General features: G+C 39.8%; 1 protein-coding gene across 1 annotated transcript; it reads right to left on the bottom strand.

Annotated features, from left to right (window-relative positions):
• Positions 1-857: 857 nt before the first annotated feature.
• On the bottom strand, positions 858-2,150 carry LOC149639837 (uncharacterized protein F54H12.2-like). Its single transcript, XM_089850822.1, has 2 exons — positions 1,519-2,150; positions 858-1,311 (listed from the first exon to the last, which is right to left on the bottom strand). The coding sequence occupies exons 1-2, from the start codon at positions 2,148-2,150 to the stop codon at positions 858-860; spliced, it is 1,086 nt and encodes a 361-aa protein (XP_089706948.1).
• Positions 2,151-14,994: the final 12,844 nt, after the last annotated feature.

Below are 14,994 nucleotides of genomic sequence, written 5' to 3' on the forward strand. Positions count from 1 at the left end.
GAGGCATTCGTCGATTTTGCTGTAAGAGGTTAGGCCAGCAGTCCAGTCCAGCTGGTGTAGATTACGCGAGACCCATTGGTTCTGGCGTTGTTTTGAAATCGCCACGTGAGATTTATTGTAGGGTGGCGCGAATGTCCAGGAAACGGTTGAAGGCTTTGCCTCGATGGTCGTTATGGCCAGTTCTTTAACGATGAGGTCTGTAGTGCCGTCACTACGAGTGCACCCGTTCAGGTATTCTAACTCAATAACGGCGGACTTCATAATAATAACTAGCGGCGAGTCTATGTATGACCGTGTAAAACCGAACAGAGGTTGAATATGAAACCTCAAACGACCGTTGGGCTTCTCTTATAGAGGCTGGAAACGATGAGGCCCGGACGTGGACTAATACCGAGTCGGGATTGGATACGAGAATTCCGAGGGGGGCGTGGTTCTCTTATAGAGGTTGGATATGATGACGTCATTCATCCACGGGTCCCTTTTAAATTACTTGAAAAACAGGTTTGTGCTTCTTCTCCTCGTTCTGTGCATAATGTATTCAACGCAGTATATACCGCAAGCGGAACTGTCGGGGGGCTGTAAAGCCCTCCTATTATAGTTTATTTTCGTAGAATTTTCTCTCATAGATGTTTTAATATCTTCTGTCAAGGGACCCAAGCCCAAGGAATCAAAATAATAACATTGTTTATTCCCATCTATATAGAGGCAAATCCAATGACTACCGTTTCCTTTGTGATTATCTAGATTTATAACAAGGGACGCCGGATATCGAAGGATATATTTGGGTAGAACATCGCGTGGGTATACGCCCATGAAATCGCGGGTATATCTCAAAACCCTTCTTATGGTTGAAGCGTTCATGGCGAATCTACAACGACTGTCCTATTATGATCTATGTGCATTAAACTTTGAAACTCTGAATAAACGATCAAGCTCAGCGTTTCGGGTACCGGTTCTTCGAATCCGAGTTCAAGTCGCAATTGTCCCTGTCGTATAGGATTGTAATGATTTATATCTGACGCGGTACCATCTTGAGTCAAATCAAAACAGTAAAGCGTATAGCCTTTGGGATACTCCTTCATAGATATTTCGTTACCATCGTCTTTGTAATGAGTACCAGATCCGGTAAACAGAGAATAATATGATCTAGCGTAAAGACCCTTTTTGAAATTTGGTCGCAAAGGCTTAGCGAGTACTTGTTCCGAGCCGATAATCGGATTAATATAATTCACGTTAAAGTTGTTGAATTCGAAAGGGTTCCAACCCAATTTGCCGTTATACGAGTTATGAGTTACTAATCCCGCTGTTAATCTGTTTGGTAAAACCCCTAAATATACGTTATCTATAGTAGTTTTTTGAATATTTGCCGCAATGGTAAAAACTTTCACTTCTGTCCTAGTGAATGGATATTTTGCCGTGGCTTTAGTCCAAGCCGATTCTAAAGCTAGCATTACTCGAGGGGCTACTCGCACTTTACGAATATATAAACCTACTTCGAGTATTTCGTGCTTGTACCACACGCCACCGGGGGGAGGAGCTCTGAGCAAAACAAAACCCGGTTTATTTCGGGTCATCCTGACTCTAAGACTGACGCCATTGGGTATGAATTTTGAAACATTAAACATATCAGCGTGTAGGGCTCCGTACATTTCAATCTCTTTCGAATCCTTTGCTAACTCTTTCCTGACAATATGCCCCTGGTTTTCAGTTACAGAAACCATTTTCCCAGCCGTATCTTTATGCCATAAAGAAGAAGTTAAATGAGATTTTTTAGCGTCTCCGCCATAGTTTAGCAATGTTTCTAGGTAGGCTTTGAAGGCGTAGTTTCTTGTTGAAGATGAAATAGGCGTATCATTGGCGGTTACTTCTACCGTATCCCAGAGTGAGTGTAAAAAATTGTTGACGGGCGCTACGTTATCGGCTTCAACAAGATCGGTACCATCCGTATGTACTATTTTAGCTCGAACATAAAGCATAGTTAGAGAGGCGTCAATATATTCTTCATCGTTTCCAGGAACGTAAAATTCAATCTGAGAGTCTCCATCCAAAACCGAAATAGGTCGATAGCAAACATATTTGGCCGATTCTACCGATGTTTGAATCGGGACAGATTCGAAAAAGTGCAGCTCAGATATTGTCGCTTGAAACATGTTTAGGAGAATATATCGTGTCGTCTTGACCTGTAGGGTATACGACGGCGAACTGGCTTTATTTTCCTGGTAGCCGCTCGTTTTATACCTTTTTTACTTTGAGCCCGTTTTCGTTTCAAGGGTTTTTTACGTCTGCGACGTTTCCCCCCTCCCCCATGCTGTGTTCTAATATCATCTAAAGTTTCCGTTACTCTTTTCTTAGCAGCCTCTTTAATATCCTTGCCCGATACTACGTCACTGAAAATTTTGGTCCCTGTACTAACAGCTTTTCTGCCGAGAAATTTGGCACCGCTTGTAAGCAAAGGCCTAACAAACCTAACCAATCCGGAAAAAAAACTCCCAAATCCGTGACCTCTCAAATTAGGGTTATTTCCTATATAATACCCTCCGGCCCCCGCTTGATTATTGTAATATCGTTTGTAGCAACATTCTCGCCTTTCTAAGACGTCGGGCTTAGGCATCGCAAGTGTAGTTTAACCGTTAAGCTCCCGTATTCAAATGGCGCCGGTTCCCCTAAACTATTCCTTATATTAACTTCGATGATATCAAAGTAATTTTTACCAACGGGTACGTAATGAGGATTGGTAAAGGTTTGAAATATTTGAGACCCGTAAGGTTTCTTGGCGTCGACCGAAACGATCCGTAGTAAAGGAACCGAATGATCGCCTACAATCTGATCGCTAGCGATATTTAAATAGATGAATAACTGGTCCGGAACGTGGTAATTCAAATTAGAGGGCCTTTGGCTACGACCGATACATTCGCTAGCTTCTTCGTATCCAAGAACTTCGGCAACGGTTTTTTCGAATTTTAAATAAGGTTTCAATAATTTTTCAGATTGGGCTATAGTAATGTGTCCGGTTACGTTATCGTAAATCAACCGCAATGTTGGGCCATTTTTGTCGAACTAATTATTTATGACATTTATTAAATGTTCTATAGACTTGTAAAACCCCGGGGGAACGTCGGGCATAACTAGGGTCTCCCTCCTAGCGTCTTTACTTTTTTTCTCTCATTTCTTTCCTTCGACTACATCCCCAACTGTATATTTGCTCCCGTATCTGGAAACGTTATGAAAACTAACATCACGTTCTTCCTTAGGCCTTGGCACGTTGTAAAAAGTAGACGTATACATTATATCTACTAGAGCCACTTCCCATTTTCCATTTAAATGAATAGGATTAGGTAGCTTGGTACAGTAATGCGCCCTGGTATTATCGGGAAATAACGAGCCGTTGACGTTACTTGGTAGGGTTAGGTAAAACGACTGATTCGACATCTTCTCCACGAACCCAAGAGGTTTGGGTTTTCGGGTAACCTTCCCAAGATACAAATAACTCCAATTTACCACGCCTTTTTCGCCGCTTTATGATTTTTTCAATGTTGAACCGTTGGGGTTTAACCGTTTTCTGAACCTCTTCGCGATAAAACACGCCACTTATAGGGTTTCCTTCCAGATCCTTTAACTTGTAAATCACTGGATCACGGGCAGTTCCGATAAAATCAACTTGGAAAACTTCGGTGGAGTAATTGGCTTCGTAACCCTTTTCAAAAACCATTTTTACTTTGCTAACCCTGACGTAATCACCCACTTTTATTCGGGGGGGGAGGGCGTTTTTTCTGTCCTTTGCTTTCAGTCCCGTAAATATTTCTATACACTTCTAATATATTGGTTGGCTTAACATTATTTGGTGTCATCTTAATAGTACTATGCCAAGCGCCGTTATACGCCGTCACTATATCTCGCAGGTGGTCGATATACCTTCTAGTATGGAGATGGGTAAACAGTTTAAACATACGAGACTTTAGCGTTCTATTCACTCTTTCTACAATGGGGGCGTGGTGGACGTCATTCTCGGTTGTAAAGAATTTAACCCCCTTTTCTTTGAGAAATTTTCTGACCGAGGAATTCAAAAATTCCTTCCCTTTATCCGTTTCTATTCTAATCGGTATTTGATCTTTGAATATAAGAGCTAAGGCTCTAACAACTTCTTTTCCCGTCTTACGTAGTAAAGGCACGACCCATAGTCTTCTACTAAAACAATCTATACACGTCAATAGAAAAGTGTAGTTATCATTATCTTTGGCCAAGGATCGCATGTCAACCAAGTCTATTTGGTACAAATCACCGATATTGTGAACTATAATTTGGCGCCTCTTAAACTTTTTACGAGCCGTTTTATGCAAAGTATACGGGGTGGAACTTTCCAAAAACGAAATTACTTCCGCTTTCGATATACCATCATCTTTAACAGCTCGATGTAAAGCGTCTATTCCCGAAAACGAGGCGGGGTTAGAAGGATCATAGTATATGGCTTTTAATTTTTCGGTGTTGTCGGGTTGAAGCTCAGCCATTTTGGTATTATAGAAGAAGATTTCCTTTTCGTAACGTAACGTGGCCCGCTTGAATTTTCTTTACCGTAATTTCTTAGCCTCCGCTTTAACGGAGTTCGTTTTGGCGGGGAAGTGAAATGAAGGAGAGGAGGGGGAAGGAGGGGGCTGTTTCGGGAGAGACGGTGGCTTTTGGCCCTTCAATTTCTTTTACAATGTTATGAAAATCGCTCCAGCCCTCGTGTATTTCTTTAAGGGGGGAAATGTAATGGTATACTAACTGCGCTATATCAGAATTTTTGATCTCTCGTCCGTTTACAAAAACTCTTCCTTCTTTCGACCACCTTAAGGTTTCGCCAAGCGATTGCAACTGAGTAAAAACCTTCTTTGCTCTCCCCTTATATTTAAGGGGGAACATGTCAATCCATTTTTCGGTAGGATCCGGCACGATTTCTCGAGAAACGTTATTGTACCTTTGGACTAGCTGTTGGTACATAATCCATTTGGAGCGATCGTCTAACGAATTGTTGTTTAAAACCGTTTGCATCTCCCTATTCAATTCTTGCATAACATCTGTCTTTAGAGTATCAACGGGTTGAATATCGGGTTGAGACGGTATTTTCCGTTCATTCAAGGATACCAACGTCATTTTATGGTACATTACGAACTAAAGGCTCCAATAACCGATGAAAGAAGGGGTACGAGCAAAGAAAAAAGACCTTCGCCTTTTTGGTTCGATAAAATAGCCCTTTTCTTTTTCCAAGCTATTCTTTTACTAGCTATTTTACGCAGATTATTCTTATACCTGTATAGCCTACATTTTTGGGCCAAATTCAATTTCACGTTTCCGTGTAGCGTATTTAAAACTAATTCTGATATAGCGTCTATTAAACCTTTATCCGCGGATCTTATAAAAGCGTGTCTAGGTCCTTTTTTAAGTTTACTCAAGAGTGCGAGAACGTCTCGCTGTGATGTAAACGCTCGGCGTTTCATAATTCAAATGAATGCTCTTGTATGATACGAGTCTTATTTATCTCTTTTTGAGCACGTACACTACCATTGTCTCATCGGGAAATATTTTTGTTCCAACCCTATAATCTTCGGGACAGTTTTGTTTAAAGTCCAGTAGCAAATACGAATGAGGTTGTTCTGTAGCGTCCAAGTAACTTTCCATTAAAAATTTCGGGTTACGCGGGTACATTTGTCTAGCTAGATAATTTATTTGTAATTTATCTCTAACCTGCTTGAACAGTATCAAATAATTTGTGTTTAAACTGATGTCCCTAGCGTCGCTGGATTTATGATAAAGATTTTGAGTTAAATATAACACGCTTAAATTACGATGATGACTAAACTTGGTAAAAATTGAACCGATCAAACCTGATTTGTTCTGATCCATTAAATCGTCTATTACTAGAAGACAATTTCGAGAGCCGTCGTACTCGTTCATATCCGGCAAACCTTTTTTAAAGACAACCAAACCTTTCAACCTGTCGTAAAATGGTTGATATTCTGAATAATAGAAAATAATTTCAACGATATTGGGTTCAAACATTTCCCGCTGATTTTTAATGATTCTTTTGCAAAGAAACGTCTTTCCAGCCCCACTCGGTCCATTTACCGTTATGGTACACGGATGATAAAAAGGAATCATTGTTCTCCGAGTTCTCGAGCTTAAATAAATTAAACATTAAGTAGTCTAGCGTTAATATAGGGGGTCGCGCGCATCTTCTTCTCGCGGGAAATAACGCGTCGTGCGGGAAAACGCGCCGTGCATCGCGGGAAAGAACGCGCCGCGTATAAACACGTATGACAGGAAAGCAAAAAAAGAACAAAATCAGTTTAAAATTTTTTTATTATTTTAAAAACTTTTAAATATACAATATACACTTTTAAATAAATAAATAAATTAGTCAATAAATTAGTTTTAAATAAATAAATTAGTTTTAAATCAATAAATTAGTTTTAAATCAATAAATTTGTTTTAAATTAGTCAATTAATAAATTAGGCAATTTGTAAATAAACTTTGAAATTAGTCAATAAATTAGTCAATTAATAAATTAGGCAATTTGTAAATAAACTTTTAAATTAGTCAATAAATTAGTCAATAAACTTTTAAATTGGTAAATAAACTTTTAAATAAATTAGTTTTAAAAAAACTTTTAAATTGGTAAATAAATAAATCAATAAATTAGTTTTAAATTAGTCAATAAATTAATAAATTAAGTTGGACGTTGGTAACCATAGGGGACTGTTTTGAAATTGTCTAGTATGCGGATTTTATCGACCGTGGCTCTATAAACTTTGTGGGTATCTATAGAGACAAGCGTGTGATTGGGTAGCCTAGTAATATGTCTCGGAATTGGAACAGTTATGGGTAAAAGGGGTTTATCTAAATCGACGCCTAGTAGTCCTTTTAAAGTTTCGTGATTGACTAGTTTCTCGTTAGAGACATTAAGACGAAACCCTTTGACTTTGGTTGTATTGAACCTTTTGCCAGAGTCGGGATCTGTTACCCAATAACTGTAGTTTTTGCATCCGCCACTGACAAAGGTATCAATGTAGGCGTTTTTACCATAACCTTCCAATTCGTTGGTCATTTAACCCAGAAAGTTACCAGTTTCTATTAGCGGTATTCCCAGGGGGGACATGTACACAAGCGAGTCGGTATCGTAATAATAGCATTTATCCCCAACCATTTCCAGATATTCTAATAAACAAAGTCGGGCCATAGCCGTTGTATAGCAAGCTATGGAGACGTTGGTATGCTTCAAAACAACGTCGGCCTCAGTCGTAGGAACGCATTTGACTAGCAGCGTTTCTTGATTGATGGTTAAAACGCTTTTTACTTCAACATCCGGGTTACTTAAGAGTTCGTAAAGTCTACGGGGTTCTTTGATAATTTCCGTTTTGGTTGGTTTGACTCTTTCCCCGAATTTACCCCAAAGACTATTCAGGGCAAGTTTTGCTACGCTACGCAACCCTTCGTTTCTTTTAATCTTGGCTGGGTTTAAAAGTACGCCCTCTCTAATTTTAAAATTTTTAATATAATTGTCACGTTCCTCGGGGGTAACGCAATCGGATGGGTACCCACTAGCCGTCTGCTTATAAGAAGGAACGAATCAACGTATTTTTGAAACAAGCCGACTTCGCCAGTTTCGGGGTTATATTGTCTCACCTTGTATTTCCAGGCCTCTATCTTTTTTAAGATAACATAACCCCGATTTACAGCGGCACGAAGTTCGTCAATCACACAAGTGCCGACTAGTTTTCGCTCTTCGTCGGAATGGTGGCAGTCTCCTTGGAAACGTTTCAAGGCGCACTCCCGGCAAAGAGTGAACACTAATTTATTGTTTAACCTCGTTGGTAAAACAGGGTGAAAGAGGCTAATCGGTGGGAGAACTTCGCATTTCAGAAAACCGTCGAATGCGAAAATGTCGGGAATATTATCCAGTAAAATTTCTGGGTGCCCGACTGGCAGCTTCTTTCTCTTGTTGACGAAAGGATAGAGACTAGTTACGTCAACGTAATGCATTTTTTCGCTGCCGGATACTTTATGGTATAGTTTAAGTACCGATGTTCTTCCACCAAAAAAGGCATCGCGAAGATTTAAAGGCTCGCGGACTTTATCTTTAATGTTTTCTGCCTCCAGAAAAACACCGATAGCCGGATTATCGGTTTTATCTTTAGCCCAATCACATTCCCACTTCGTTATAACTTTAAAGCCAGCTTTCTCGATTCGTTCCTTCTTTTTTAAAGTTCTGACGTACAAGGTGTTCAAGGTTTGACCCGGATCACCTTGTAAAGATTGGTTGCGGTTGACTTTGTAGCATTTGGGGCAACCATGGAAATAACACCCGTTAAACTCTAGAACATCTTTTTCATACAAGCCGTCCACTTTCATTTTCAAAACTTTGGCTTCAACGCCATTAAACGCAGAGTGTACATTTACGCCGTTTTCGTGAGCATACCAGGATAACCATTCTATAGCCACTAGTGACTGATTATCAGTCATCCTATAGAGGTTATGCGGAATAATGCAAATAGAATCTTTATCCATAAAGTGCCTGCGGTATACCCAGCTACACAAACCGGCTATAGTACACGCGACCTGGAAAGGCTCCACCTGGGCAATATCCAAGAAATTTTTTCTAAAAGCTAGACAACCTAACTTTAATATCACAACATCCTTGACGCAATAAAACTTTAATTCCTCCAGAAAATTAAAGCCTTTTTTCTCCTCAATTTGCTTATCGTACCACGCCATAAACTCTTTGAGATTTTTGGAGGTTAAATTTTCCGACCCGTAAGCCTCGGGTGGTGGCATTTGGTCTTCTAAGACATAATTTGTTGCTAATTGATTATTAAGATCGAAGACGTGATCCTTCACAACGTTAAATAAAAAATGAGGGAAATAACCCTTTGTAGCGTCTTGTAACCCGAAAGTGTCGGCGAATTTAGAGAGTGGTACGGAGATAAAATTGAAAGAGTCAAGGAAATTTAAATTAAAGACAGTTAAATTTATAATTTTAGTGCCGTTAATTATACAGTTAGATTTAAATTCTTCGCCTAGAGCCATAATCTCTCGTAATAGAAACTGATTATCGTAGCCGCTAGCATTATGTGCCAATAGAATCACCTTCATGACAGAGGCTAATGTTCTTAGAAAAGCTAAAAAATTCGACACCGGCTTTGCCCCTTCAAATGGCCCACATTTCGCGCAGACGAAAGCTGCCTCGGGCACGTCAATACAACTTTCGCAGACCATCTCTGACACGCAGAGAATGGCCTGGTGGACTAACGCCCCTTTTTTTTCCTCGGATTCTAATATCTGAATCGCTTCAAAGTCATAGAAAATGTAAAGCATATCAGGGGCAACTTTCTGTTTCTTAGCTTGGCGAACTTTAGGAGGTTCTTCTTTAATTACCTGAACGTAACAATAGTGCGGACTGGGCGTGTATCTACTGCAGATAGAACAGTAAATTTCACCGCACGTATGGAGTTGATTTTTACGCTTAAATAAATTTATTTGCGTGAAACATTGTTTGCAATGAAATAGTTGCGCGCAGATACTCTTCCCGTCTACACCATCTTGTTTATGATAATTAAAGCATTCATCTCCTTTGAAAACCTTGAGACATTTATCACACGCTCGGTCAGCACCCGTACAAGTTTGATCTCGTAAGCAATTGTAACAATAAAGATTGCAACTATGATCTCTCTTGTTTCTAAATCCTACCAGACAATTTTCACAGTAATGGTCCATCCCGAATAAAGGTCTTAAGGACGTGACGACGTTGTAATGCCTGTTTTGATTAATTAATATCAAACGAGGTCTATTGTCGTCAATGTTGATTGCCCCCAAAATCAACTCGGGCAAATTATTTTTAAAAATATATATTAATATACTATATTGCGCTAATTCGGCTTTAAATTTTTGTATAGATTCTACTTTGCCGCAGTCTTTTGAATTAACTTTTGCTTTACGGCAAAGCTCTATAGCGGCATCTCGTTGAGAAGCCGTATCGCCTCGATCCGCTCGCGTGTACGAAATCGATTTAAATTTGTTTTTAAGCGCGATATTAGTCGGATTTCTCTTATGTTCCGAATGTGCAATTGCCACGGAAAGCGCGCGTGGCAAACACAGATTATCATTGTTCACTATCCTGATAATTCCTCGGGAGTCGCGAGAAAAGATATCAAAGGACCGCACTCCTTTGGGAGCAGCTCGGCCAAAACCTTCAACCGGGATTCTCACCACGTGAAATTTTAAGACGATGGGTCCCAAAAAGAATCTTTCAAGCTCATCGTCGTATAAAACTGACTCTATCTCATCTAAAACAGATTTAGAGTCCAATTGATCGGCTCTACGAAACGAGAGTGATATCTCGCCCCGGTTTGGCAAGCTTAAACTCTCGGCCGTTATCTGTATCATATCAGATGGAGCTAGCCTATTAAGAACGGCCTGGACAATATTGGCTAAGCCCTCAACCAAATTATTAGTTATTCTTACAGTGATTTCGAGACCAGTTAGGTTAAATCTAGGGTACATTTGTACCCTTTGACCCGAAATTTCACAGTGGGGTAGAGAATCTATTGGAGTCATAACTGCTTCCCTCGCCCCGCCACCTGATTGATCAGGGAAATTACTAAGACCTGAAAAATCTATAGAGGCGAAATCGTTTTGAGAGGCGAAACCCAGCTCGGGATTAGCGTTTAAAAAGTCGGCAACTAGACGGTCATTCTGTGAAGATTCAAATTCCCGCACTAGTGAATCTTCAAAATTGAAAAAGTCTGAAACTATACGATCATTTCTGGAAGATTCAAATTCCCGAACAAGCGAATCTTCAAAATTGTTTAAAGCCTTAATCATACTTTCATCATGCCCCTCAATGAGTAGATTTTCAGCCCGTATATCGTCTATATCGCGTTGACCTATTTCAAATGCCCTTTGTTCGAAACGAGCCATATATAGCTCACTACACGCTAAAGCCAAATTATTATAGAATGTTTCCAACTCTTTAATGTCGCGGCATTGTTCAGGCTCGCGCGGTACGCTTAACATATATTTAAATATGTCGGTAAATGTTTCGAGAATAGCGTATCCTCTATTAGACAAAAAAGCCGGTAAAATTTCCCCGACTGCAGCTAGGTTAAGTTTAGCTGGGTTAAGTTTGAGTAATGTACATAAATTAAAGAAAAAAGCGTAAATCTTCTTAAGGGGCCATGGTCGTAAGACAGCCAGCTCCTCGACCTCGAATAAAATAGATTCTTGGTCCATCTTGACGCGTTTTTATAGTAAAAAAAACTTACGTTAAATGCTGTCCCCGTGAAAAAGAAAAAAGAAAAAAAATACGTTACCTTTCAAATCGTAGAAGAGACGCGTCCGGGCAAGCTTTCTAAAACCTTATCTTAAAAGCGAGACTAGTAATAAATGCTTTCCGTCTTGACTTTATAACTCTGAAGTAGAGAATGAGTTTTGCATGCTCGACATATTGTCTTATATAGGCCTTAGCCCTCTCTTTACCCTCCCCCCTTGTTGTACGTAACGGAAAGAAAACGTTCCGGCGAGAACGTAAGGTTTTAGATACACTCCCCGCCCTCCCTCCGATAGAGGCCATACTCTAAGTAGAACAAAAAACTCATCTTCGCCCGTCTTTGCCCAGACACGTTGAAAGAGGCCCGATTTTACTCAAACTGGAACCAAACTATAACCAACCCCCCCCATACCCATTCCACCCCACCCCAAAAACTAAACTTTAACTGGAACTAAACTAGAACCAGCCCCCCACCCATCTCACCCCTCACACCAAAAACTAAACTCCTCTTCGTCCGTCTTTGCCCAGGCACGTTCACCTTCTAGTCTACTGAAAGAGGCCAGATTTTAACTGGAACTAACTACCCCCTCCCCCTCCTTAAAGAATGAAGGCTTGTAAACCAAGGGTAGAAATTCACTTTGAGCTAGACCTTCGAGTGAGAAAGTCGCTTAAAATGTAAGTTAAATTTACGTAACAGTTTTTGGGCGTTCGTTTGGTAATAACACCGGATGCTTTCTTTAGATAAGAATGGAAGTTGATAATTTTCGTAAACGGAAACTCCCATCGAAACCTCGTAAAATCAACTCGAGATTTCATTTAGGACAAGTATTTCTATCTTTCGGATTCACACCTGATCTCAATATAGAGATTAGAATATGCATGAAAGAACCAGATTTTTCTACGTTTCCCTTTGATGTTGACACTTGGCAATTTTTGCATCCAAAATTGGTCCGCTTAGCGGTTGGACTAGCTGCGAAGAACACACGTCATACGACGCTATTTTAGCCGATACTCCAGTATCTTCGACGTCCGCTCACGCCACCTTCAACAGTCTAAAGCTGGAAACCAATATCAAGGGCGGAAAGACTCATGAATTCACATTGAACGCCTCAGAAGCTAGCGAGTTAAATCGACTAATGCCATATATTAATGACCACATGAAAAAACTTGTTGCGAATGAACAGGTTTATTTATTGCTATGCGATTTGATTTGCACTGAGCTTATTACCATATATAAAATACTAGAAATAGATTATGGAGAGTTCTTTTCTTTTGACGAAATCGAAGATCATATTAATTTTGACCGTGTACTATCATATTTTAGCTTGTACGTTTCGCCGTATAAAATATTAATGGATTTCGAAGGTAGACTAAAGGAACGCGCAATAAGTTTTGATTTTCCATCGTATAATATATTCAATATATTATTGTCTCAAACTTCTTATTTAAAGAAGCGTTTAAATGTCGTTAGTCTTTTTGGCCTGGTGTAAATTTTTAATGAAATAAATATTTTTAAAACGTAATTTTTGTCCTTTTATCAGGATATTTGATTATAACGGTATACGCTAAACCAGAGGCCTATTTTTTTCTAGCCAAGAGAGAGAGAGAGAGAGGTAAGTCTAGGCACGATGTAGTCTGGGAAAGGTCAGTTTCGTGTGACCTTAACTGTAATATGATGGACAATAAAATCATTTTTAGTTAAAAGCGAAGAGGCCTATTTTTTTCTAGCAAAGAGAGCGAACGTGTTTGAACACGTTTTGCAAGGATCCATTAGTTGGGGTTTGTTGTTAAGGAACAGAGACGATTGGGCCCCATTTCTAATTAAACCGAAATGATGTAACCTTGGCACACTTAAAGCATTTTAGTTATAGTTACCATATGATTTCTTTCATGGTATTGTTGAATAGACATTCGAGTCTAGACACGATGTAGGTTAGGGAAAACATCCTAGGCCAGTTTCGTGCGAAACTTAACGGTAATATGTTGAACAATAAATTTATTTTTTTCTAGCAAGGGGCGCCAAGTCTGGGCACGTTTATTTTTGTAGGTTCGGATAAATTTAACTGTGATATATGCTGAACAATAAAATCATTTTTTAGTTAAGAACCATAGAGGCCTAATTTTTCTAGCAAGTCTAGACATGATTATATAAAAACTTTACATCCTGGGTGAGCTCTATTACGTGTAATCTTAGGTTTTGTATATTGTTAAGGACATAATAATCTAGAGGGTCCGTGATTTAGCGTCATTACAACCCGGATTCTCTATACTATAAATACGAAAATTTACCCAATACAAAAATCACTCTCAACCTAAACACTGACGAATAACTTTAAACCTGACGATACCAAACTTTCGACATGTGAGTATAATGTTTTTTCTCCTGAAATCATAGACTAAGTTTTTTGGTTTTTAGGGTGCCCAATCCTATACTTCCTGGTGATGAGGTGTTCGACTTTCTCAATCCACCCGCACCAGTTGAACCTCTAGAAGAAGAACCATTTCCCTTAGCGGAACTAGAGGATGGGGAAGAGGGGGAGGATGGGAAGCCCTTCCTGAAGAGGATGATGAAGTTGTAGCCTCTTTGGATTGTAATATCCAGCGGTAAACATTCCATGTTTTCTCCTATTTTTAGTAGCTATATTTCTCCCGTAAAATTTGAACAGGATCTTAGCCAAGATCCACTCTTCAACCGCTGAAGATACTACGACCATCGACGAAGAGATTAGGGTTGAAACTAATTATGTTAACAAGGCCCTAGGTCAGGCACTGCTGGAGTTTATGGTATTCCCAGTAGAACCTATTGGAGAGGAACAGCCCTTAAACATAGCAAATTGTTATTCTGGCTCGTAAGTTATTTAGTTTTTCATTTTTAAGACCATCTCTAATATCTTTTTTCTTTACAGTCTCAATACGGCCATCGTGAAATTTTTTAAAAGGAGAGCCAGGATATACAGAGAGGCCGAAGGGTCGGATGATGGCGCTGGCGTGATTGATGAAACGTCCATTAGGATGGCAATCATGCTCGACATACCGAGAATGAAACTGTTCCTCGACAAAGTCGCCTACGGGGTACTGGCCCAACAGATGGTAGACCTAGGGCTTTTCCGTTAACCTACATATCCGCGCCTCGGAGGGCTATTAAATTTCCCGCCCCTAGCCCCCAAAGGTAAGAAACAGTTTTTGTATATTGTAAGGGGGGGGGGTAAAGAGAGTCTAGGTTTAAACGGTTCCCTCTCTATACTATAAATACGGAAAGTTTCCCAATACTAAAATCATTCTCTCTTTAGCTTCGGACAGAACGTCATCCACCATTATCATGTGAGCATACTGTTTTTTTTTCTGAAACCACGGAGAGACTAACTTTTGAACTTAATAGGGCGTACAGTCATATTGACGATGTTCTTTTGTACACGGACGACGAGGAGGACCCGAGACAAAATTTTCACGAGCGGCAACAGCGTCATCCACCCCCACATCAACCCCAGGAAAACCCGCCGAGAGTAAATGAACATCCGCCAAATGATTGCAGTCTCTTCAGGTAAAGTCTCTATATTTTTTAAAACTTTAATGGCTATATTCAAACATTTTTATAGGATCCTTGCTGATGTCCATAAGGACTTAGTGAGGATTCGCGCGGAGAATCTCGGACATGGTTTTGATCTCCGCGAGGATGATGTTGTCTTCCGGGAGT

The sequence above is a fragment of the Phalangium opilio genome, unplaced genomic scaffold (genome assembly GCF_054372755.1).
Source record: "Phalangium opilio isolate 3A_F unplaced genomic scaffold, DU_Popi_V2 ptg000094l_1, whole genome shotgun sequence".
Lineage (NCBI taxonomy): Eukaryota > Metazoa > Arthropoda > Arachnida > Opiliones > Phalangiidae > Phalangium > Phalangium opilio.